The sequence below is a fragment of the Lepisma saccharinum genome, chromosome 30 (assembly GCF_977018435.1).
Source record: "Lepisma saccharinum chromosome 30, izLepSacc3.1, whole genome shotgun sequence".
Taxonomy (NCBI): Eukaryota; Metazoa; Arthropoda; class Insecta; order Zygentoma; family Lepismatidae; genus Lepisma; species Lepisma saccharinum.
Window position 1 is genome coordinate 26,798,409 of NC_139258.1, and position 22,861 is coordinate 26,821,269.

At 38.0% G+C, this 22,861-nt stretch overlaps 1 protein-coding gene across 1 annotated transcript in view; it reads right to left on the minus strand.

The window, feature by feature from the left end:
- LOC145981916 (peripheral plasma membrane protein CASK-like) overlaps positions 1-22,861 on the minus strand; it is a 902,867-nt gene that overhangs the window by 406,603 nt on the left and 473,403 nt on the right. Inside the window, exons 9-10 of the mRNA XM_083115412.1 lie at positions 22,467-22,656; positions 7,007-7,128 (exon numbers count right to left, since the gene is read on the minus strand). Of these exons, the coding sequence (XP_082971538.1) occupies positions 7,007-7,128; positions 22,467-22,656 (312 nt within the window). The remainder of the gene's footprint in view (positions 1-7,006; positions 7,129-22,466; positions 22,657-22,861) is intronic.

Below are 22,861 nucleotides of genomic sequence, written 5' to 3' on the forward strand. Positions count from 1 at the left end.
AGGTATCATGTTTTTCATGGAAAGGCTAACTAGAATTTTCTGACTCTTTAGCACGGAATATAAAATACTAAAATGCATTAAAAATAACATTATTCATCATTTTCCGGATTATTGACAATACTCCCGCATTGAAATGGATAAATATATTATTTGAAATACAGGGTGATCGAAAAGAGATACAACCTTATGGGGAAACGATTTATTGTACAATATTTACAATAAGTGCTGGAAGTGGTTGCCATTGAGAGATTCACACAAGTGAAAAGGTGAATCATGTTTCAAAGCCTCCTCTTAACGTTTACTGTGAAATTCCATCAACACAGTTTTGGATATTTACTTGCAATTCCAGATTAGTGTGCAAGAATTTTGCCTAATCAGCTGTTTGTGCAGTTTACAGCCTCAATTAACGCAGTTTTGTTTTCACTGTTACTTACCACCTAAGAATCAACAATATAGTAAAAATAATAATCAACTACATTTCCCCATAATGTTGCGTCTCTTTTTGATCACCCTGCAGTTTGATGGTATCAACTATCACCAGTGAAATTACGGCCGTTGCATAGGGTTGAATGGTGGTGAAATGGTGATTTGTCTGTAAAACGTTATGAACAACATACTAGGGGCCTCAAAATTAGAATTGCATCAGGAATCCGGAATTATGTTAACCCTCGACCTCAATACACAAAAGGTCTATATCAGAAGTAATGAGATAACATAATGTTACATGACGTGGTAAAACTCTTTGGCGGGACATGTTGAGTATACGGGGGAGGTGGAGCTGTTGGCTTAGGCCAGGGTGTTATCCCTCCATGTTACAGGTCATGTAACAATGCCGCGACACGGGAAAATGTAGGGCAATAATGAAAAACGTTACGTCATCAAATTCTGTGCGAAACTGCAAAAACATGCGTCAGAAACACTTAAAATGTTCCGAGTGAACAAAACATACAGAGAGGGTCGAGAAATGTCGAGACACACATCATGCAGAACCTGCCTGTGTCAACCGGTAAATACATTGTTGAGAAAGTGAGGTATGTGTTAGATGAGAAAAACAACTATGAGGATAATTGTAATGGAAGTGGGGTGCAATCATGTGTAAATATTCATCCAAGTCAACACTGCCACCCTCTTAGGGAGTCAAAACCATACACGAAGAATTTTTGCATTTGCGTTATTGGGATTTCTCTGTGTATATACATACAACTAATTGAAGAGTCTGATTCCCTATTGTTTCAAGGCTTCGTTTCTTTCCTCTTTGCTGCAGTTGGTGTTTTTGTGCAGAATTATAATTGTTTCTTAGTCTTAGTATTATTATTATTGCATTAAGAGAAATTCATTATTAACAAGAATAATCAGAAATTTTGCATTACAGTTCAATATTGGCATATTGCTGACCAGAGTGATTTTTATATCTCGTTGCACAATAACTTGTCAGCTGATCAAAAACCATATACTGTATGTAAATGCTTATTTACATCAGATCACATTTTGAATACAAATTCCTGCCTACAGATTAACCAAAAGCTACATTTCTTATTTGTTCCTATAGGATTTGATAAAGATGCCTCAATGCATATCAGATAACAAATTATCCTTCAGGATTTTGGTAATTTTCGAACATAAAAAAAAAGTACTAAAGTGCCATCTATGAAAGCAAAAAGCAAGCTTGTTTCTTGACACCTTTGAAAATCAAATTCATTGTAAAATACAATTATTTGGGAGTCGACCCCGCTTAGGATATGCCTCAAGGCACTTAATCATATTATGATCATACATATGAAGGTACGGGCACTTATTGATATAAATGGAACAGCTCATTTTGTTTCTAAAAGAACTGTCCCAGACTTCTCTAAAATTTGTGTAGACTTCTACCAGCAGATCAAGCAGTAAAGTGCCCCCGCCTTTTCCCTTGCACCTCATCTCCTCACCTTCTTCAAACAGAGGATATTAAGAAAATGTCAGAAAATTAATAAAGTTATTTATCAATCTGAAATTCGATAGAAAGTGTAACACAGAGAAATTCATAACAGCCAGACTCCATGGTGTAGTTGTTAGCATATCACACTATATAGCTAAAGGTAGTGTTCATTATTGATTCAGTGTATGTAGCCTACATATTGCTTACAAACAGATATTGCATGTGATTTGTGATGACACAGTATATAAGGTCTGTTTCGAAAGCAAGAGAAGAGGCGGCGATGGGACACAATGTACTGATCAGCAAAAAGTTGCTTAGCAGGCCTTGTCCCTCAATGGGATGTTTGCATCATGTGGTTCGTTTGGCAGAAAGGTACCAGGTTAATAACTGAAAGTTTGTGAGGGCTGGTTTTGGACAGTGAACATCTGGAAATTGATGAAATGACTGACTGAATTAAAATTGTTGGGTGCACAGGCACATTAGGCCATTTTGCATCCTTCAATGTATGCGGGAAAATATCCTCTTATCTAAAATTCTTAATAATTGAAAGCAAGGGGTGTAAAAAGCCCTGTGGGAAAAAATTAAAAGTGCAAGGTTGTAAAAGAACCTGCACAAGACAAACAAAACACATTAAATAATAAGAATATACTAAAAGCTTCTTCACAGACAGTGGAAGAGAATTGCTCTTCTCAAAAATCTAAAATCATATGATAAAATACTCTTGTCATCGCCCAACACGGATGACAAACAGCTGGGAAGATTAAAAATCTGTCTGCAGAAAGCAAAATAGGCACATTCAACAAGAATATGCAAAATACTTAAAACCACATGACAAACACGACATATTGGAGGGTCCAGCCCTTGCAGCAAGTGACCATGCATTAAACGACTGTATCCAATATGCAGTCGAGTAAGAAGAACTTCTTCTCGACAGGAGGGATGGGACAAGGAACGCCATGCACCGATGGTGGGCTTAATAGCATGAAGTTTGTTCCACGTTACTATATCCCACTCTTAAAGAGATTGAGAAACATAAAAATATTCTCAGTATTGATTAATGTCAATTATAAAATAACACTTGACTGAACTAATCCAAATGAAAGGGAAGTAGGTGGAAAACATGCACAAAACCACGTTGCAGGTTCCAGATGAGTGTTTTGTTTGTATGCGTTCATTGTTTACTTTATACTGCTATGGCATTATGCTTAAAACTTCATTTTCTGTTAGCAGCAGGCAATTTTCCCGAAATATGCTTCCCATCTGCATTCTACTTGAAGTTCTCGCCCCTATTTTGCCACTTAAATTGCCCAGTTGGCACATACGCAAGTAACTGGGAAGAGGGGGTGAATTGGGTGTGGGGGCATCAAAATCTATTATCGCCCTATGCAGAACTTGGCAGTGGAAAATCTTAGCTGGAGGATGATTGGTCGAGGCTTGGGTTTAACATGGTGACAATGAGACAGCTGTGGGGATGCCATGCAAAACTTTTGCTAGCAGGAGATGCCACACACCCCTCACTTCAAGCACTACTATCCATGACAAAAATATTGAGCCCTCTGTTTACGTGCTTGTAAAATTGTATTCCGTGGGTGGAAAAACGTCAAATATACTTCATTGGAAAGCTTCAAGTGTCTATTTTTTTAATAAGTGTCATCTGAAAATTATTCTTCATTGCATTTTCTTATGATAATGAAACATTCACTAAAAAGTGTAGTTTTTTCTTCCATTTTGCAAGAACGAGGAATTTAACATCATGCAGTTCATAATCAACTATTGATATAAAATTGAGAATTTTTGTACTTAAAGACTGATTATTTTTGCACCTTTGTGGAAAAAGTCAAATTAAGATCTTCACTAGATTCTTCAAAAATTGAAATTTTAGGCAAATGTGCAATCTTGAAATGCATAATTGCAAATTCAATGAAATTGTAGAAAGCCGTTCATATGACATATTTGATCCAAAACCAGAAGTTTAACGTGTGTATCTCAAGTATGACTACAGATATAAATTATTATTGACTACTCCTAATATGGAAAACGCGCGGATGACGTATGGCGAGATGCGGCCAATCTCAGATGCCGCAGGCTGCAGGTGACTTGCACAGCGTTGCCACCTCGCTACACAGCCTGCGGGAATATTGAAAGTACGTTCCATTGGTCCAATCCAAAGCATTGTAGCAGTGTTAAATAATGAATAAACAATTTGTCATATTATGAATGAAATACATTTTCTTTGCATACTTTAGTTTTTGTTACATTTTCTAGCATTTTTCCAATCTTTAAACGAACGTCATTTTCTCCATATCTGTCGCTCATTTCAACAGAGTAAGTGCAACGAAGAGCACGATTTGATGAAGGCGATAAAAGATCTTAACCAATATTTGAACCCGTGACTTCTGGCTTCGCAGTCTCCTCTGTTTATAAAAAATAAAGTGCCTGCGATGTATAGCAACTTCATAACAAAGGAAAACAGGAAAGAAAAAATGCATGTAAGGGATCGTATGTATGTGTGCGAGTTCAGGCAATAATTCATGGTAGGAACACAAGAGTGATAAAAGAAAATTTGAATTCGTCAATTACAGTATCTGAACAATGCTCCCCTGTGCACAACAATTCACTTTGTAACCAAAACTTTCGGCTTACTTTTCGTGTCAAAGCTGCTGCTTGAACGCAAGTTTAAAGGGTTGATGGCGGCATGTGGCAACAAAGCGCACTTCATCGTAGCAACGAGAAGGAAAACGCGTGAGACGGTTGCCAAGAAAAACAATTCTGCCTGTTGTTTTCAATTCGCAGAATATGAAAAGATAAGGTATGGAAATTTGATTTTTATTCCATGCTCATCATTTGGATATGCTTTGCATTGCCATTGGACAAACCGTTACCAAGATTGCAACACTGTTATTAAACATTAATTGTGGCTGTTCAACAAATGATAGCAACATTATATATGGCTGAGATATTTCCACATAAACAAGCTTCAACCACAAGAAATGTCATATTTTTACGACTGGTTTACAAGAAGCTACACACAATTGAATTAGACTTACATAAAAAACACACAAAAAAACTACACTTTTACGAATATTTTTGTTTGAATAGAGAACAGACAGAGCTAAAATCAATTTCTCTTGCTTTTGTCTAAAAGCAGACACTTCTGGCTTTCCAATTAGATATATTTGACTTCTTTCCTCCCACGGAGTACAATTTTACAAGCACGTAAACAGAGGGCTCAATATTTTTGTCACAGATAGTAGTCCTATGTGCAGACTTTCCTAGTTACATCTCAGCAAACACGTGGTAATTATGAGATAAAAATTCAGCCAATCATGAGATTGATTTGCTCTATTTTACTTTGCTTCTTGTGCCACTTTTGGCTAATTTGCGAAGATGGGGATAAGTGATGATATGATGAAATTGGTAAATGGACACTCACAAACATCCATGCCCAATCTGGGATTCAAACTTGGGACCCCTGGCATCGTAGCATGATGTGATAACCACTCCACCAGGGGAGCTGGCAGTCAATCATGAGAAAGTTAGTAGATTTGTTTTTGTAATTTTACACAAGAGTATACGTTACTTTTCAAATTTATTCAACAGGTGAAACACAAGTTAATTCTATTTCATTGTTAAGATCATACTCATTGCCCTATTGCTTACATAGTCTACATTGTCTGCATGTATTACATAGTCAACACGTAGAATGTAGACAATTGTTGCTTACATGTAGATGCATATCACTGTGTCCAATCCTTCAAGTGATGGTATGTGTCTGAATGTCCCTAAAATCACTATTTGGAGTAACTGCAGCTTGGAGCCAATTCGTTATTGACTTTCAAAGGCTTCCATTATCTGCACTTTTGGTGGACAGTGGACCACCGATGTTGCAGGCTTATTTGCAATTGATGGAAGGCAATGTACGAGAGCAAGAGTGCTGCAGGCAGAGGATTTCGCTAGACTGACAAATAGTTCACACCAACGACACTAGATAGCATTCGGAATTGAGAGCTTCTTAACTTGAGCAAATAACGTCCAAACAGGCAAAATGAGTTGTATGCACTTGAAACCCAAATATATAACCGCAATTTGTCTGTGGTAGTAGGCCCTGAAATATGGATCACAAAGTGAAAGATGCAATGAAATTGAACCTTAACTGAACATAGTCATCATCTCCATGCGAAAATGTAGTTTAGTCTACCTTATATATGAAAATGAAATAGATGGTTGTGGGCTGAAACTACCAAGGTGAAAGTTTCTACAGGGTGACAATTAATGAACTATATGAAATAAAACGGAAATTAGTGACAAACCATGTAGTACACAAACTGTATTGCACATGTAAATGGCAATACAGACATTCGGATTTAGGTTATGACATGTTCGATATGTCTGCCATCTCTGGCGATGACGTGGCGTAGACACAGCAAAATTCTGCATGACCCGCTGAAGTGTCGAAACATCGATGCTGTCGATGACCTCCTGAATGGCAGTTTTCAGCTCGGCAATGGTTTTGGGGTTATCTGTACACCTTGTCCTTAACATAGCCCCATAAAAATGAGTCACATGTGTTCAGATCCGGGGAATATGGCAGCCAAGCGAGTCCCCTTCCAGTGGCTTCTGGGTATCCCAGAGCCAGAATGCGGTCCCCAAAATACTCCTCCAGGACGTCAAACACTCTCATGGTCCGATGGGGTCGAGCTCCGTCTTGCATGAACCACATCTTGTCGAAAAAGGTTCTTCCGAAACTAAAGTAATTCTTAACCAGCCTAGCACCTTAAGAAGTGTCTTTTAGTGATTGAATTTGGGTTATATCATTATAAAGGGTCTTCAAATATTTTCTTTTTCATAAATTCATTGGCGCTGATTCATCTAATTTCTCAAGGATGAACAAGCACTAAATGCTGCACCCCCCCCCCCCCCTTTTCCGCTCTTGCAGTCCTTCCTAATTTTCAGGAGACTATGATTAATCCTATCTTCATTAGATGCAAAATCAAATCCTCAAAAGAGCACAAATACAACATGATGAGACATAATTGACAATTAACAAAAATCAACTTCAAATTTTTTAAAAAAATATGCATTACTCACCTCAAGCAGAGCATGAAGCTGCCGGTCTTCAAGCACTGATTGTAGGAAGTCTCTGTCTTTGAGTGGTGCTTCAGTAAGACAATGTATATCGTCTAGACTATCCAATACGAGGCTCACGGCTCCTTGAAAGAAACAATGAGGTAACTTACGGAGTGAACAACTAACAAGCAGGAATCTTATTACATTCCTCACAATTCATAGTTAAACCTTAGAACTGTAACAAGAAAATATTCTAGGTGTATTACATATAAATATTCCTGTTTGTAGTTGAATATTCATGCCCATATGAAAACTGACTTTTTTTCATATGTAATCAAAGCCAAACATACAACTAACCTCTTTGAGTATTTAAGAATTTTAGTGCGCTTTGCTGAATATTCATGAAATATAATTGGGCCTAAACAAAATGGAACCACAGAGGTAAAACATATGCTTTTAGAAATCACCATGAGTGTTGCACATATACATATTTAAAGAACTATCAGTAGCCTTAACTTATGATACTATTCAAAATAATCACACTCTCACTGACACTATGTGTGTGTCTGTGTGTGCGTGTAATATTATGCGAGTGAAACAATTTAAAAAATTGAAGTGAGAAGAAACTTTAGATAGTACCTTTACTCACCACTAGAAAAAAAGTGTTTTCTTGCTATATAGGACATAATACTGCCAAAACATTGCACATCATAAATGAAGAACTAAGTAGGACAGGAAGAATGTCAAATGAATTCTGAAGGCATGTGATGCATCAGTTGTAATAGTGAGGCCACACTTTACCTTTTAGTGGACTTGGTACTGTAGTTGAATAGTGTTGAATAGTTGGTACTGTAGTTGAATAGTGTGCCTGTGAAGTGCAGAGGAGAAGATTGGGGAGTCAAAACAGTCGAATATAGCAACAAGACATTATTTGTCCGATGAGTTGTGGTGGCATGCCACTGGGAGTCTAGGGCAAAGGCAGGCCAATGTGGCTGTGTCAATCCTTCAGTGGTCAGCAGGTTGTGGAGGAACAGGTTCCAGACAAGACAAACTGCCTCACAGAGATATGGTGGAGCTGACCACATGTAACATCAGTCTTGGATAACCAATATACGATGATCATTGTTTTAAAAAACGATAACTCTACTGTTTGTCACTGCTAGCAACAATTAATCATGCATTCAGAAAATAGTTTTATTACTGCCTCTACACGTGACATGTCATAGTTCCATAGATTGACATGTGCGGCAGCACTGCACTGACTGTAGCCATATTGAGTAGTGCACTCTAAAACAATATTCTCATGTTCATCAAATTCATGTTGCACATGAAAGACATGCTGTTAAATGTCACAGAGAACTTGCGCAAGCTTGTGGTGATGAGGCACTTCAATATCCAAATATGGTTAAGTGGTTTGCCATGCTGATTCGCTAAGACCCCGAAAGTTTCAATAAGCAAGCAGCAACATTAAAGTAATGCTTCTCATTCTCTACGACTATGAAGTTGCTTTCCTTTGTCACACAGTACCAAAGGGTTACTGTGTACAGTGACTATTACAGTAACTTTCTGGAGAATCCATCCAGCTATTCGTTGGAAATGCAAACGCTTCTGATGAAACATCCGATTGTGCTGCACTACAACTTAAGGTGCCATGGTGCAAATTCTGTGGGGCAACTGCTTCAGTAGTGGGATTAGGGAGTGCTAAAGCTCCCCCTATAGTTTGGACATGAGTTCTTGTGAGTGTGACTTATAAGGGAGGTTATCTAAGTGTCCCCCTCCGATTTCCATGAAACTTTGCAGGTGTATAGAGGGGCCCAAAGGAAGAAGTACATGTTTTTGTGTTTCAGCTAAAAAAAATAGGTTTTAGGGGGCAACCCCCCCCCCCCCCCTTGCTGAAATGTCAAGATGAAGACAAATTGACGCAGGGATCTGACCCCTGTGTCCCACTCCGATTTCCATGTAATTTGGTAGGTGTATAGAGGGGCCCAAAGGAAGAAGTACATGTTTTTGTGTTTCAGCTAAAAAAAAGGTTTTAGGGGGCAAACCCCCCCCCCCTTGCTGAAATGTCAAGATGAGGAGAAATTGAAGTGGGATCTGACCCTGAAACCACGTAAATATGGCATAGGAAGAAACATGGGGCATAGGGTTCCTCTATACACCTGCCAAATTTCATGGAAATCTGAGGGGAACACAAGGGTCAGATCCCCACGTCAATTTGTCCTCATCTTGACATTTGAGGCGGGTTTTGCCCCCTAAAACAATTTTTAGCTGAAACAAAAAAAACACGTTTGCCTTCCTTTGGTCCCCTCTATACACCTGCCAAGTTTCATGGAAATCGGAGGGGGACACAGGGGACAGATCCCCACTTCAACTTGACCTCATCTTAACATTTGAGGGGGTTTTGCTGCCTAGAACAGTTTTTTTAGCCAAAACAAAAAAAACACGTATTTCTTCCTTTGGGCCCCTCTATACACCTGTAAAGTTTCATGGAAATCGGAGGGAACACAGGGGTCAGATCCCACTTCAATTTGTCCTCATCTTAACATTTGATGGGGGTGCCCCCTAGAACAGTTTTTTAGCCGAAACAAAAAAAAAACGTATTTCTTCCTTTGGGCGCCTCTATACACCTGCCAAGTTTCATGGAAATCGGAGGGGGACACTTAGATAACCTCCCTTGTTAGTTCGGAAGCTACAAGATCATGTACAAAGACACTACTTCAAGACCATTGATGACATAATGCAGGCCTTAGGGCAGTTCCTTAGTGATACGCGGAAAAACAATCCCACTGACTGTGTAAGAAAAATGCTAGAAACTTGGCAAGATGTGGTATACTGAGCCAGAATTGTGTGGTCAAAGAACAAGTCTGCCACATCAATCCAACTGCATGTAGACATTGTTGCTGCCACTGGACGACCTGTATCAACAAGTATGGTTCACAGACGACTACTTGAAGGTGGGCTGTATGCCAGGAGACCAGCATTGTGTGGGGGTAATATGGAAGATGCTATCCTCCAGTTAAGGAAATTTTCATGAAACTAACCCACCTACTGAATTGTCTCCATGTTGATACATGCAAACATCCCTATCCGTAAACTTGATCAAGCATCCCCACAGCTATAAATTTTCATTTCAAGCATTGCCTCTTACTCCATATCACAGAATGAAGCATTTACAGTGTGCATGAGCAGATGTGAATTGGATCCATGAGCAGTGGCAGTCGGTGCTATTCACTAATAAGCCAAGATTTTCTCTGAACAGTGATTCTCAATGAAGAGACATGGTGGTGTAGGTATGCTTGGTTGGGGTGGCATCTCTCTCTGAAAATGTATGGAACTAACTCTATGATAGCTCAGCCATACAGGGATAACAACCTGTACCATAATGTTGGACCTTATACACATGAAAGAAGTGAGGAATTCATTTTGCAAAACGATAATGTCCATCCTCACAAAACATGTCAGGTCGATTGGTACTTGTTGGACCACCACATTCAAGGTCCCCCAGACCTGTGTTCTATCATGTACAGTCACGGACACTTCTGGGTTGTAACAAATTCATTGAAGGTCTATGGGATTATTACAACCCAGAAGTGTCCGTGACTGTACATGTGGGATACTCTGGGTCAATGCCTTGTCCTCTCTCCAAGCAACCAGCAAGATTTTCAAAGGGTTCTCTGTCAAAAATGAACCTGGATACCAATGGAACTAGTTCATAACCTTATTCACAGCATGCAGCATCATTGTGAGGTGTGTACTGCTGTCTGCAGTGGAGTGCAACATTTTGTTCTCTTCTTGAAAAGAGAAGTTATAATATTAAGGGCACGAGACACAGTTTCCATGTCCAGCCAGAAGCGAGGATCCAACACTGCTCCTCCTTCACTGCCACTTCACTCCCCTTAGCGAGCTGGTGAAAGAGAGGCTGGATGGTTGTAGGAGGGGAAGAAAACTTAGCAGTATGCTTATGGTAATATATTATTTTACTTATTTTCTTAGGTATATCAAACTTCTGATGGCATAGAAAACATATGAGAATGGAAAGAGGAAAGGTTAAAGATTCTGTTTGTGTTAGGAAAAGTCAAAAGTTCCATTTGCCTGGACGTAACTTGAAGTTGATAGATGGGAGTCTATAAATACTAGGTCATTCAAATATGATCGGGATTAATTTTTTTTTCATGCCCAGCAGTTGCGCCTCCTTGGGAGAATAGAGCCACAACCCCCACCCTGCTCAGTCATGTCTGAGTGTTGCTAGAGTGATGAGTGAACAGAAGGTGCCGCAGAGCATGGAACAAACCATTGTGATCAAATTTCTCGTTGGAGAAAACGTCCAGCCATCTGAAATTTTGCAGAAACTCAAACAACAGTATGGGGAAGTGTGTGTCTCACAAACCCATTGTTTGAGTGGTGTAAGTACTTCAGAGAGGGAAGACAGCAAATGAAAGACAGAATGAACTGCATGATCGTCGGTTCTCCCAGACCCAAGAAGGCACGGAAGACCCGTTCGGTAGGAAAAGTGATGGACTTTTTTTGGGACTGGCAGGGGGGTTATCCATGTAGACTTTCTTACAGATGCCAGAACAGTCACTGCAACTTATTACTCAGAACTCCTGACAACAGAAGTGAAGGAAAAGATCCGATCCAAGCGGAAGAGACGTGGAAAGCAGGTAGCCTTCCTTAAAGACAATGCACGGCCTCATACAGCCAAAACAACTATGGCAACCCTTCGCAAATTGAAACTGAACCTTCTGCCATACCCGCCATACAGTCCCGATTTGGCCCCAAATGATTTCTACCTGTTTGGAAGGCTAAAATCAGACTCGGAAGGCATGTGGTTTGTGGATAACAACGCCGTCATCGGCAGTGGATACGAAGCCAACTGAAAAACTTTTATGAAAAGGGCATTAAGATGCTTCCAGAAAGTTGGAAAAAATGTATGGAGTCTGAAGGGGAGTACTTTGAAGGGTGACATGTGCAAATAAGTATTTGAGAATAAAAGATTTGGTAAAAAAAAAATCAGTACCGGTCATATTTGAATGACCTAGTAATTATCCATCATATTTTTACACATGGTATCTAGCTTAATAATAAACTTAAAAAAATGCTTCCACTTGCAACATGGGGAGAAATTCATACTCTCTTGTGCTATATTTTGTTTTTCTTTTTCATTAGCAGTGCCCATTCTGATGATATTGAAATAAATGCATACCTGGTGCAAGACTGTCACTCTTCACCTTAAGTTGCACCTTAGGCTTTGCACTCTATGCACAGCACAAAATAATGACATGCATAAGGTATTTCACTGCAGTAATTTATGAGAACAAAACATGCTACTGGAACCAAACTGCTAAATTCATACCATCAGTGGTATAGTGCAATGTTTTGTGACACTTGTGATCTTCATCCTGACTCCCTAGTTATTTTTCGTTGGTGACCTGTAGCCTCTACCGATGGTGACTCAGAATCTTGAGGATGATTAAAATCTATCAGAAGGAGATTGTAGTGAACTCCAGTCTTGAGAGACAGGTAATGAGTAGGGACGTGAAGTTTTCGTTTTAACGATAGCACCGAAATATTGAGGAAAGTAAAATAAAGTATTTAACATTTATTTGGGTAGGTTAAGGAGACAAGTTTTCGATGTTTCGGAATCACGAAATAACACGAATAATGCAGTTTTTCAGAATAACACCGAATTTTACACTTTAAAACAAAAAAAGCTGCAAAATATCCAATATAAACTTGGGATAACACTTCTTTCGTTCAAAAAGAACTCCTGAAGTGCTATGACATATGTCATTTCTAGTCTAGCTGGTGAAAGCTAGATTTAAAAGAGATTGTCATGCTTCATTTATTTCAGTTTGGCATAAATATGACTGACTCTGCTTTGACCTTGTTCTGGAATAGAATTCCCTGTGGGGATCTTTCCAGAAGGTAAGTTTTGTAGGAACGGAAATATTTTCAGGGAGAAACAGCTGTTGTGTTGTGGGGGGAGGGGTTAGGGGTGTGAGTGTATGTGTTTTGAGGTGAGAGGGGGATCTTTTTTCTTTTAGAATTTTTAGGAAAATTTCAGTCAGTATCACTGAGGCTGCATCGTCTTGCATTTCGTTTTTCTTGTGGTGTACTTCGCAGCATGCCAAAGCTAGCAGTAAATGCATTAGTTTGCTCCTGAAAGACATTATGCATCAGATAGAACAGATACATTATCTTGTAATCACTGCAATTGTGAAATAACATAGCACAATGGAAGTCACAGGCACAAAGATTGATTGATTGATTTGCTTCATTTTACTTCGCTTTTGTGTCACTTTTGGCTAATTTGCGAAGATGAGGGATGAATGATATGATGAAACTGATTAATTGGCACTCACAAACATCCATACCCAGGCCAGGATTCGAACCTGGGACCCCTGGCATTGTAGCATGATGTGCTAACCACTCCACCATGGAGCCCAGCACAACAGGTGCAAAGAGAACAAACGTAAAGCGAGTGAAACAAACCAGCAGCTTTCTGTCTTTGAAGGCTTCGAGAAGCCTAAAAGAAGGAAAGGAGACAAGGAGTACATCGAACTGTGGAAGCCTTTGTTGAAGCAATCATTCCATTGGGGTGAATGGCAAAAATAATGCATTCTGTTTAGAAGTGTGCATGTGTGTGTGTGTGTGTGTGTGTGTGTGTGTGTGTGTGCAGGAAGTGTTGCGACTGAATACTGTGAACGTTTACTATGATATGTAGAAAACCATCAATGCTATTGTAAACTGAAAATAGAACTTAAGTAAACAATTTTTGAAAATTTTATTCTGTGAGAGTGAAAACTTTGAAATATGATTGTGTTAAAAAATTTGGGTGATATTCTTCAATAAACAGGGCCGATGAGATGAAATGGGTTTCCAAATGCAAGAAATGTGGTCATTTCTCACAAAGGTAAGCCTTAAATGCATTTCTCTTTGTCATTAAAACTAAAATTTATCTCAATTTTCCACAACTAATGCAATGTAAACATCTTATGCACAGAAGAAACACTAAAAACGCATGTAAAAAGAACACCAAATTATCGTAAAAATAACACCAACATTTAGTGAAAAATAAAATGCAAACTTCATGTTCATAGTAATGGGGATCCATGCAACTGTGGTCACTCAAGTGCGGTAGAGAAACAAAATGTCACATTTCCTGTCATCACTGCTGCCAGTGAAAAAAGTTACTTCTATGACCCACTTCGCATAAAGTTACATGCATGAAAGTGCATGCACAGCTGTTTGACAATCTGTGACCTGAAGGTTAGGCACAGTATTGGACTCAAAATTCCTCAAGAGACAATAATATAAGGTGACAGTTATGCAGTCTTGATGGGCACTGACAAATCTCACTTCAGTTAATTAACACGAGATGAAGTTCGTGCGAGTTTCTGCAGACTCTAAAGAGTAATTAACCACTAAGGCCAGTTTGAGGTACAGCATACTGACCTACACGTTTCTACCATGGGTGGTTTGACGTACACCATACGTCCGCATCATGGCTCTAAATGAATGCCTGTTCCGTGCCATCTATGAATGAATTTTCTTCTGCTTGCTAGTGAGACTGTATTTTACTGCAATCTAGTGTCATTTTGTGAAAATATTTTGAAAGTTACTTTTGTTTGTCCCTTGTTTGCGGTAGTTTTTTGTAAAAAAGGATGGCGCTGAGCAGCAGATTGAAGGGTCTTGTGAGCGACAAAATTCATGAAATTATTGAAGAAACTGACAATGATTCATCCTCTTGGTTATTGTCAGGTAGTGAGGAAAGTGATTTAGACTACGCTGAAGTCTAAATCTCAACAATCAAATGAAAACAGTGCTAATGACGAAACAGATTTGTCACCTGTTGCTGAAACAGAGACTGATGCTCAGGCAGAGTACCAACATAATGTGAGTGCTGACTATTCAATATTATACATTAATTGTATTATTGTATTTATACTTTCTGATAAACCCATGGATATGTACTTTACTTATGCTGAAAGTTTCAATTGAATTGCATTAGTGGTTCTGAAGATTCAGCATTTTTAACAATGCCGTGCAAATCTACCATGTTTCTGAGTTTTAAATTACCGCCCAGGTGCTAGACTTCTGGGTATTAAAATTCCAGCCTTAGGGGTGGTTAAGAAGATTTGGTTTATTTTACTTCACATTTCTTGCCACTTTTGGTCAATCACAAAGATGAGGATGAGTGATAATGTGATGATGGGACACTCACAAAGAACACCCTTGCCCAGGCAGGAATTTGAACCGGGGACCCCTGGTGCCTTAGCATGCTGTGCTAATCACTCTGCCACGGAGGCCAGCAGTAATTAATAAGAGGAGTTTCTGAGGAAGTGTATGTATGTGGACCCCAAAACTTGATTGATTTCTTTAATTTTACATCGCTCTTCTGACACTTTTGGATATCGCGATGATGGGGATGAATGGTGATAAGATGAAGGAGATGAAGGGATAATCACAAACATGGACAACAACAACAGAGTCCCATTGAGGATTATACTGACCGTGGGTCCAGAAGGCAGTGTTCGTTGGTCTGCAAAATGAAGTTTAGGGTGTACTATGTGGAAGTGAGGTTGACATTTGGATGTCTTGGACCCAAACCTTGAAAAACATTAGACTTAAAAACTCTTACACTCTCCCCGGAGGAAGTCGTTCGTGCTGAAGACATACATTACATTACTCCAAGAATCAAAGTGTGACAATACTCCAAGATTTCTACAGTGGAACAGTGTTCAAGGGATGCAGTGTATACATTCTTCTTAGTACAGTAATACTTGTAATACAGTAATAATGTAATACTTGGTGTTTTAAATCTGTAACAGATACAGTTTCCTTGAAGCAAATTTTACTGGAGAAGTTAGAAATTTGAATGAATCCTGCTGCTCAATTGTTTTCTCACATCACACTCTTCAATTGTTATACTAAGCAATGAATGAATCCTGCTGCTCAACTCTTTTGTGATGTGATGTGATGTTAGTCCCCCATGACTATATTAACAAAGCCTGTTCCGTGTGCTTATCCAAAATTAATATCTCTCGAGTGGGGTGCCAGTGTTAACAAGACAAAAGAGATACAAATGACTTTCCTTTGTATCTTTTGGTTGGATCCTGGACCATGAAAATTGTAATTATGTACAAGACTCATTCTACGTTCTTGGATTGAGCTAGTTATTTCCAAATTTAACATTGAAATGCTCCCTCACCTTACGGTGAGCATAAAAAAGTACTTCCATTATACAACATCTATCAAAAAGGTAGGACTTTTTTTGTTTCACCAGTGAAGTTTCCCTTTAAAATGCTGAAAATAATGGCCAATCTTGTTCAATATTTTATATGTTGCAGCACATAAGTTCTTGAAATTATGACACAGTATCGAACAAAACCAAACAAATTAAAAGAGAATGGTGCACAGTGTTTCTGTGAAAATAACACACACACAAAGTATTTTTTGGAGGGGGAAGTATACAATGGCATGACATACTGGCACTGTTTTACCTAGCTGATCATGAAAAAAAGTCAATGTAGTGGAATGCAGATTTTATGTTCCTGGATCTCACATTTTTTTTTGCCAAGCCCCTGAAAAATTTATAATCAAGTGCTTATACATGAATATGTGTGAATGTGCAATCATGTATGGAAATTACTTTGCGCGATTTCATTGAACAAGTGTATTCTGTGTGTGTTGCATGCTTACTGTTTGTTTCACCACAGCAAATAATGCAATTTTTGGTAGCTGGGATACTATAATACAGTTGCTCGTAGGTGAGCACCATGCTCTCATCTTCTCATGCCTCTGACACAACTGAAACAAAGGTGGCTCAGAGAGCATTAGTGGAAACTCATATTTCGGATTGTGGTATCTTATTGAAGGGCATGCTCGGAAAGGAAGGTAGACGAGAGCTTGGCTCTCACACTTCCACGAAGCTCGAATTACAAGCATTTGAAAATGAAAGTGAGCACAGCGCTCACCCATGAGTAACTGCGGGTTAAGTGTGTGACATGACAGTTGTCTGGTGCTGAATGTTCGAGAACAGTTCACTCTACACAATGGAAGTATGTAGATGTCAGGAGCCTCTAAACATGGATGGATAGTATTCCAATCAGAATGCATCAGGAAAAGGGTGTAAACCATGTAATGAATGCATGAATCCTTCCTTATTACATTCCCATATAGGAGTTACTTATATATTTTATGTGTGTGCATGCCTTGTCAATTCCATTAGCAGCTTAGCTTTTGTATCATGGTATACGTGACCAAAGAAGTGGGGAAGGAAACTTTCCAGTTTACTGGTTCCTTATGAAGTGAAAGGGCTATATACACTAATTTCAGTTATGACAGTCAGCAATTTTTCAAGTTTCTTTTGGCAGTCATGGTTTGATAGATGGCTTGGCACAGAGACCGGGTGGACTATATTCCTTTCCCGGATTCTCTGGAGTAAGAGAACGCGAACGCATTCTGGGTGCATGTTGAAGGGTGTGCACCTCATCCAATGAAAGCACGGAGGGGAGGGGCATCCACGGGAGGGGGCGACTCGACTGCTCATTCGCAGTCCAGTAGTTCTGTAGTAAACATGTCAGTTCGCAAGTCTATGGGAACTCTGCATTCAGGAGAGCGCCGCATAGTGTTGAATGTGTTCGAGAACAACTTGTTTGAAAAGTTTAAAACACATGGCTTCTTTTTTTTACAAATGTTTAAAACGTTTAAAACCAAGTGTTTTAAACATGTTTTCAGACTTGTTTAAAACACATTTTGATACATGATGTTTCATAGTTTGTGATTATTTGCATGTTTTTTGAAAATGTATGTTTAAATTTGTTTTAATTTTTTTCTGTTCTTCGTAGCATCAAAAGACAAATAAACGTGCAATATTATTTGTTATTTGTGTAAAACAATACACTGGCCATTGTTAAGAATAAAAGAAGAAATTGGCAGCAGAAAGCATTTTGCTTTACGGCCGTTACATGGCGCAGCACTTCCTTGCTTTCATCCCACACCATTCCCCACCCAGTCTGGCCCTGCTTACAAGCTTTCCCCTCTGCACGTCGCTACTCCAGAGAATCCGGAAAAGTAGTATAGTCTAAGGGTAATGGTTATCTGAGAAGAAAGCGAAGAAAATTACGTTTTTTTGGTGAAAAGCCAATGCATATTTGTATTTCTTTCTTGCATGTCACTTTTCTGTCACTTTCGAATTGTTGAATTGAATTGTTTTAAGTCCACTTTATGCACAGAAAGGCAAATTGGTACTGGGTCTACAGTTTAAAGTGGGATCCGAACCACTGTGCCATGTGCCTCCACTGGGTATCGAAACCGGGATGCCTTGATTACAAGGAGAAGACGTTACCACTATGATATAGGGGAGGCCCGTCAATTTTGACTAATCACACCAACAAGGATGAATGATGATAGATGAGATTAGATGAAAGGACGTTTACAAACATGTGGAGAGCACCCAAAATACAAATTGTATAAAAGATATAAACATCCCACCCTACTGTAACAAAACTCCACAGGGTATAATTATCGGCAGTTGGTTCAGGTGCTAAAATCTCATTGACTTGCAGTAAGGCAGAGAAGAGAAGTTGGCTTTTGAATGCTTTACAGAAGGTCACCCCCTACATGCTGGCAGTTGCATGATGAATACTCAGTAGGAGAGTAATTTTCAAGACTCTGTAAAGCTGTTTTCAGCTGTTGGAGACTTACAGATTAAGTAAATGTTATGGCAGCTGAGTTCTATTTGCTGGAAAAGGGCTAGGTACCACGTTTAACATGGTAGATTAGGCACTGTTAAAGTGGTAATTGCTTTAATCAGGAATTAAGAGGACATGGACTTGGTAAAGAAATGCATCTGGTTAAATAGCTCCAAGGAAAGAACACACAGCTGATAATCTAATTTTTTTAATAATATTCAATCCTAGCTACAAAACATTAAATCGCTGTATGTGGTTTTCATTTTCTTAGTCAAAGCTCACTTTATTTTCCTGTAGTTTACGGTTATTACAAGCATAAGAAAACAGTTTTTCTTTGTGACGTTTCAGGAGAACACACGCTCCTTTCATCAGACATTTATTTTCATTTTGACTAAAGATACAGTTATAACAATGGTTAGTAATTTTTAAACAAAAAGAATCTGTTATATAATGGATTTTGTCAATGTTACATTGTTGTAATATAGCAACTTAACTGTGAAAAAAACAGTCTGTTTTATTTTTATTTAAATCATGAATCCAAAATATCATCAGGCAATTCAAATTCATCATTGTTTTCACAAAGTCTCTTGATGTTTTCTGTTACATTAAATTTTAAAGATGGTGGCTTACTCCATTTGTGAAAAAGAAAACTCCATACTGGATCTATGTTACCATTTTCATTATTTAATTTATTCCAGTGTTCTTCTGCAATGAACGAAGCTTCCCAGACATTCAACTCTGTGTTTCCCGTTAATCTTTTTAAAACCCTTCTCTTTTTAATCAAATGCTTCTCTTCGATGATATGAGTTGACAAACCTGTTCTTGGGTTTAGATTTATAATGTCCAAATCGTGTTCATGCCATCTTATTGCCATTTTCCTTGCTGTTTGTCCCACATAATCTTTTGAACATGAACAACTTATATTATATATTCCTGTGGTTTCCACATCTGGTAGAGAGTTTCTCATTTTGAATTCATTAAATGTACATTCCAAACTTCTTGGTGATTTAAAAACAATTTTGAAATTAAAACTTCTAAAAATTTTTGCAATTTTATGTGAGAATCCCTTGTGGAATGGAATGCACACAAATTTCTTTTCAACAGATTTTTCATCTTTGTCTGTATTTCTCTTTTCCTTTAGTTTTCTTGCAACTTGTTTTTTGATTTGGTTTATTCTGTTAGTGTGAAAACCATTTTCTTTTGCTATATTAAAGAGCCTTTCTTCTTCATTTTTGATATCCTCATCATTAGAACATAGTCTCTGTGCTCTCAGGAAAAAATTTAAAAATATGTTATCCATTGTTATACGCGAATGTTCTGATTTGGCATGGATAAATTTTTCCCCCGCTAATTTTTTCCTATGGACTGATGTTTGAATTGTTGAGTCAGTTGTCTTAATTTGCAGATCAAGGAAAGAAATTACATTGTTATTCATGGGTTCGCAAGTGAATTTTATGCGACGATGTGATTCATTTAATAATTTAAATACGTCCATGATGGTGTTCTCATTTTTAGCGATAATTAGCACATCATCTACATATCTGATGTAGAGTTTGATATCCGCACCTATCGCATTAACAATTGGAGATTCTATGTAATGAAGGAAAATGCTGGAGATGATTCCGGATACTGGGTTTCCCATTTATAGACCATTACTTTGCTGATATATTTTGCCATCAAATAGAAAGTAATTGTAATTTGCACATACAGTAAACCATCGAACCATTTCCCATGATTCTACTGGGTTAACCTTCATCTCAATAAGCCATCTGTGTAATGCATCTGTGGCACCTTCTATTGGGACACTAGGATATAAATTTTCAACATCAAATGATGTTGATGTTGTTCATGTTCAAAAGATTATGTGGGACAAACAGCAAGGAAAATGGCAATAAGATGGCATGAACACGATTTGGACATTATAAATCTAAACCCAAGAACAGGTTTGTCAACTCATATCATCGAAGAGAAGCATTTGATTAAAAAGAGAAGGGTTTTAAAAAGATTAACGGGAAACACAGAGTTGAATGTCTGGGAAGCTTCGTTCATTGCAGAAGAACACTGGAATAAATTAAATAATGAAAATGGTAACATAGATCCAGTATGGAGTTTTCTTTTTCACAAATGGAGTAAGCCACCATCTTTAAAATTTAATGTAACAGAAAACATCAAGAGACTTTGTGAAAACAATGATGAATTTGAATTGCCTGATGATATTTTGGATTCATGATTTAAATAAAAATAAAACAGACTGTTTTTTTCACAGTTAAGTTGCTATATTACAACAATGTAACATTGACAAAATCCATTATATAACAGATTCTTTTTGTTTAAAAATTACTAACCATTGTTATAACTGTATCTTTAGTCAAAATGAAAATAAATGTCTGATGAAAGGAGCGTGTGTTCTCCTGAAACGTCACAAAGAAAAACTGTTTTCTTATGCTTGTAATAACCGTAAACTACAGGAAAATAATTCTATAATGCAAGCAATGCGTACATACAAGAAAAAGCTCACTTTATTAACAATAGTGCTAGTCTAGGCTAGCGTACATACATTTTAAATAGAATGGATCATGTTTTTCCTTTCACGAGGGAGATTTTTGTAAATTAATGTGTGAAGTATTTATATACATAAACCAATAATTTAAAACAAATTATTCCCATATCACCCATGTGTAAAGAACCAATAAATTTAGTGAGAAGTATTTAAGTGTCATAATTTGAAAGAATTAATTGTTACAGATTATATTATGTGCAAAGTTAACCAGGCATGGGTAAAAATAGAGATAGCAACCAGCTGCATACATTGTAGAATGTGTTTAAAGACAGTAGGCCATGCCTAGCTCTACACACAGACTCTAAACATGCTGCATCAAGTGATAAAGTACAAGTATCCTGGTTGTTTATCTGTTTAAACTAACTCTCTGGCATTTCTAAATCCTTGCTGCAGCAACAATGTTCCTTATTCTGGAAAAGACCATCTACCAATTTCCTTCAGGATGGTGCAATGGTTGCGTCGTTGCCTTGTAATCAAGGGATCTCGGGTTTGATATCCGGTGGAGGCACATAGTGGTTCGGATCCCACTTTAAACTGTAGTTCCAGTCCCGATTAGCCTTACTGTGCAAGAAGTGGACTTAAAGCGCCAAATAAATCAATGACTCAATCAAACCTTCAGGTTCATCTTAATATAGCATCTTGCTACAGGTCTCTTACCATTAGGGTTTCCAACAAGAATACCATAAACATTTTATCCTGACCAATGAAATCTTCTTGATTTAATTCTTCTAATAATATCAGGGAATGAATAGAGATTAGCAGATTGTTGTTTGTTGGTATTTGGGAGGGTGTGGGGGGGGAGTTGCCCCCCCCCCCCCCCACTTTTTGCCACTTTTGTCACTATGGCTTCTTAATGCAAAGCCTTGTCTAACAAGATAAAGTAAACTGTCCTTGCACCCCCAGTTTTGACACCCAATATGGATGCATCAACATTGAGAATGTGCTATTAGAAGGAAAATGTTTATTTTGTATAATAGGTGTAGATTTTATATCAAATCTAGGGTAATATTCAGCATTTTAACACCGAAATCTCATGTATATACCACTTTTGATCCCAAAATGTGTCCAATTTTTGTACCAAAATCTTGATCTTTTATATGTGGTGTTACACATTGCAAAATAGAGAAAATGTGTTTACAATCATGTTTTTACTTCGTATTTTTCTTTTTCTTATGTCTAAACAACTGCATACTACATTACAGTTAATTACCAACTATTTACTCACCCGAAGATGTAACTTCGTCCTCTCCAAAGTCTGAAAACCCATCGCTATTGGGATCAGAATAAAAGGAAGTCCACTTGGGTGATGATACGGCAGCTAAAACAGCACCTTTCAATTTTCGCCTTGCATTGAATTTCCTCATCTCATCCACAGTGTCTGTTAAGTGTACTTTTGGTATGTTTTTATCTTTATCCTGAAAAAAAAATTAGAAACGCTTACTATACAATATATGGGTAATGAGCATTATTACATTATATCATGTATAATATACAACCAGTGGTAAATCAGTGGTGGATCCAAAGTTACATTTCGAAGGGGTGAATTTAACCCTAGAAAGCTAATGCGTCATCTGGCAGGCTACGCATATGTTTCTTGTTTCATGCCCTTCCACTAAAATC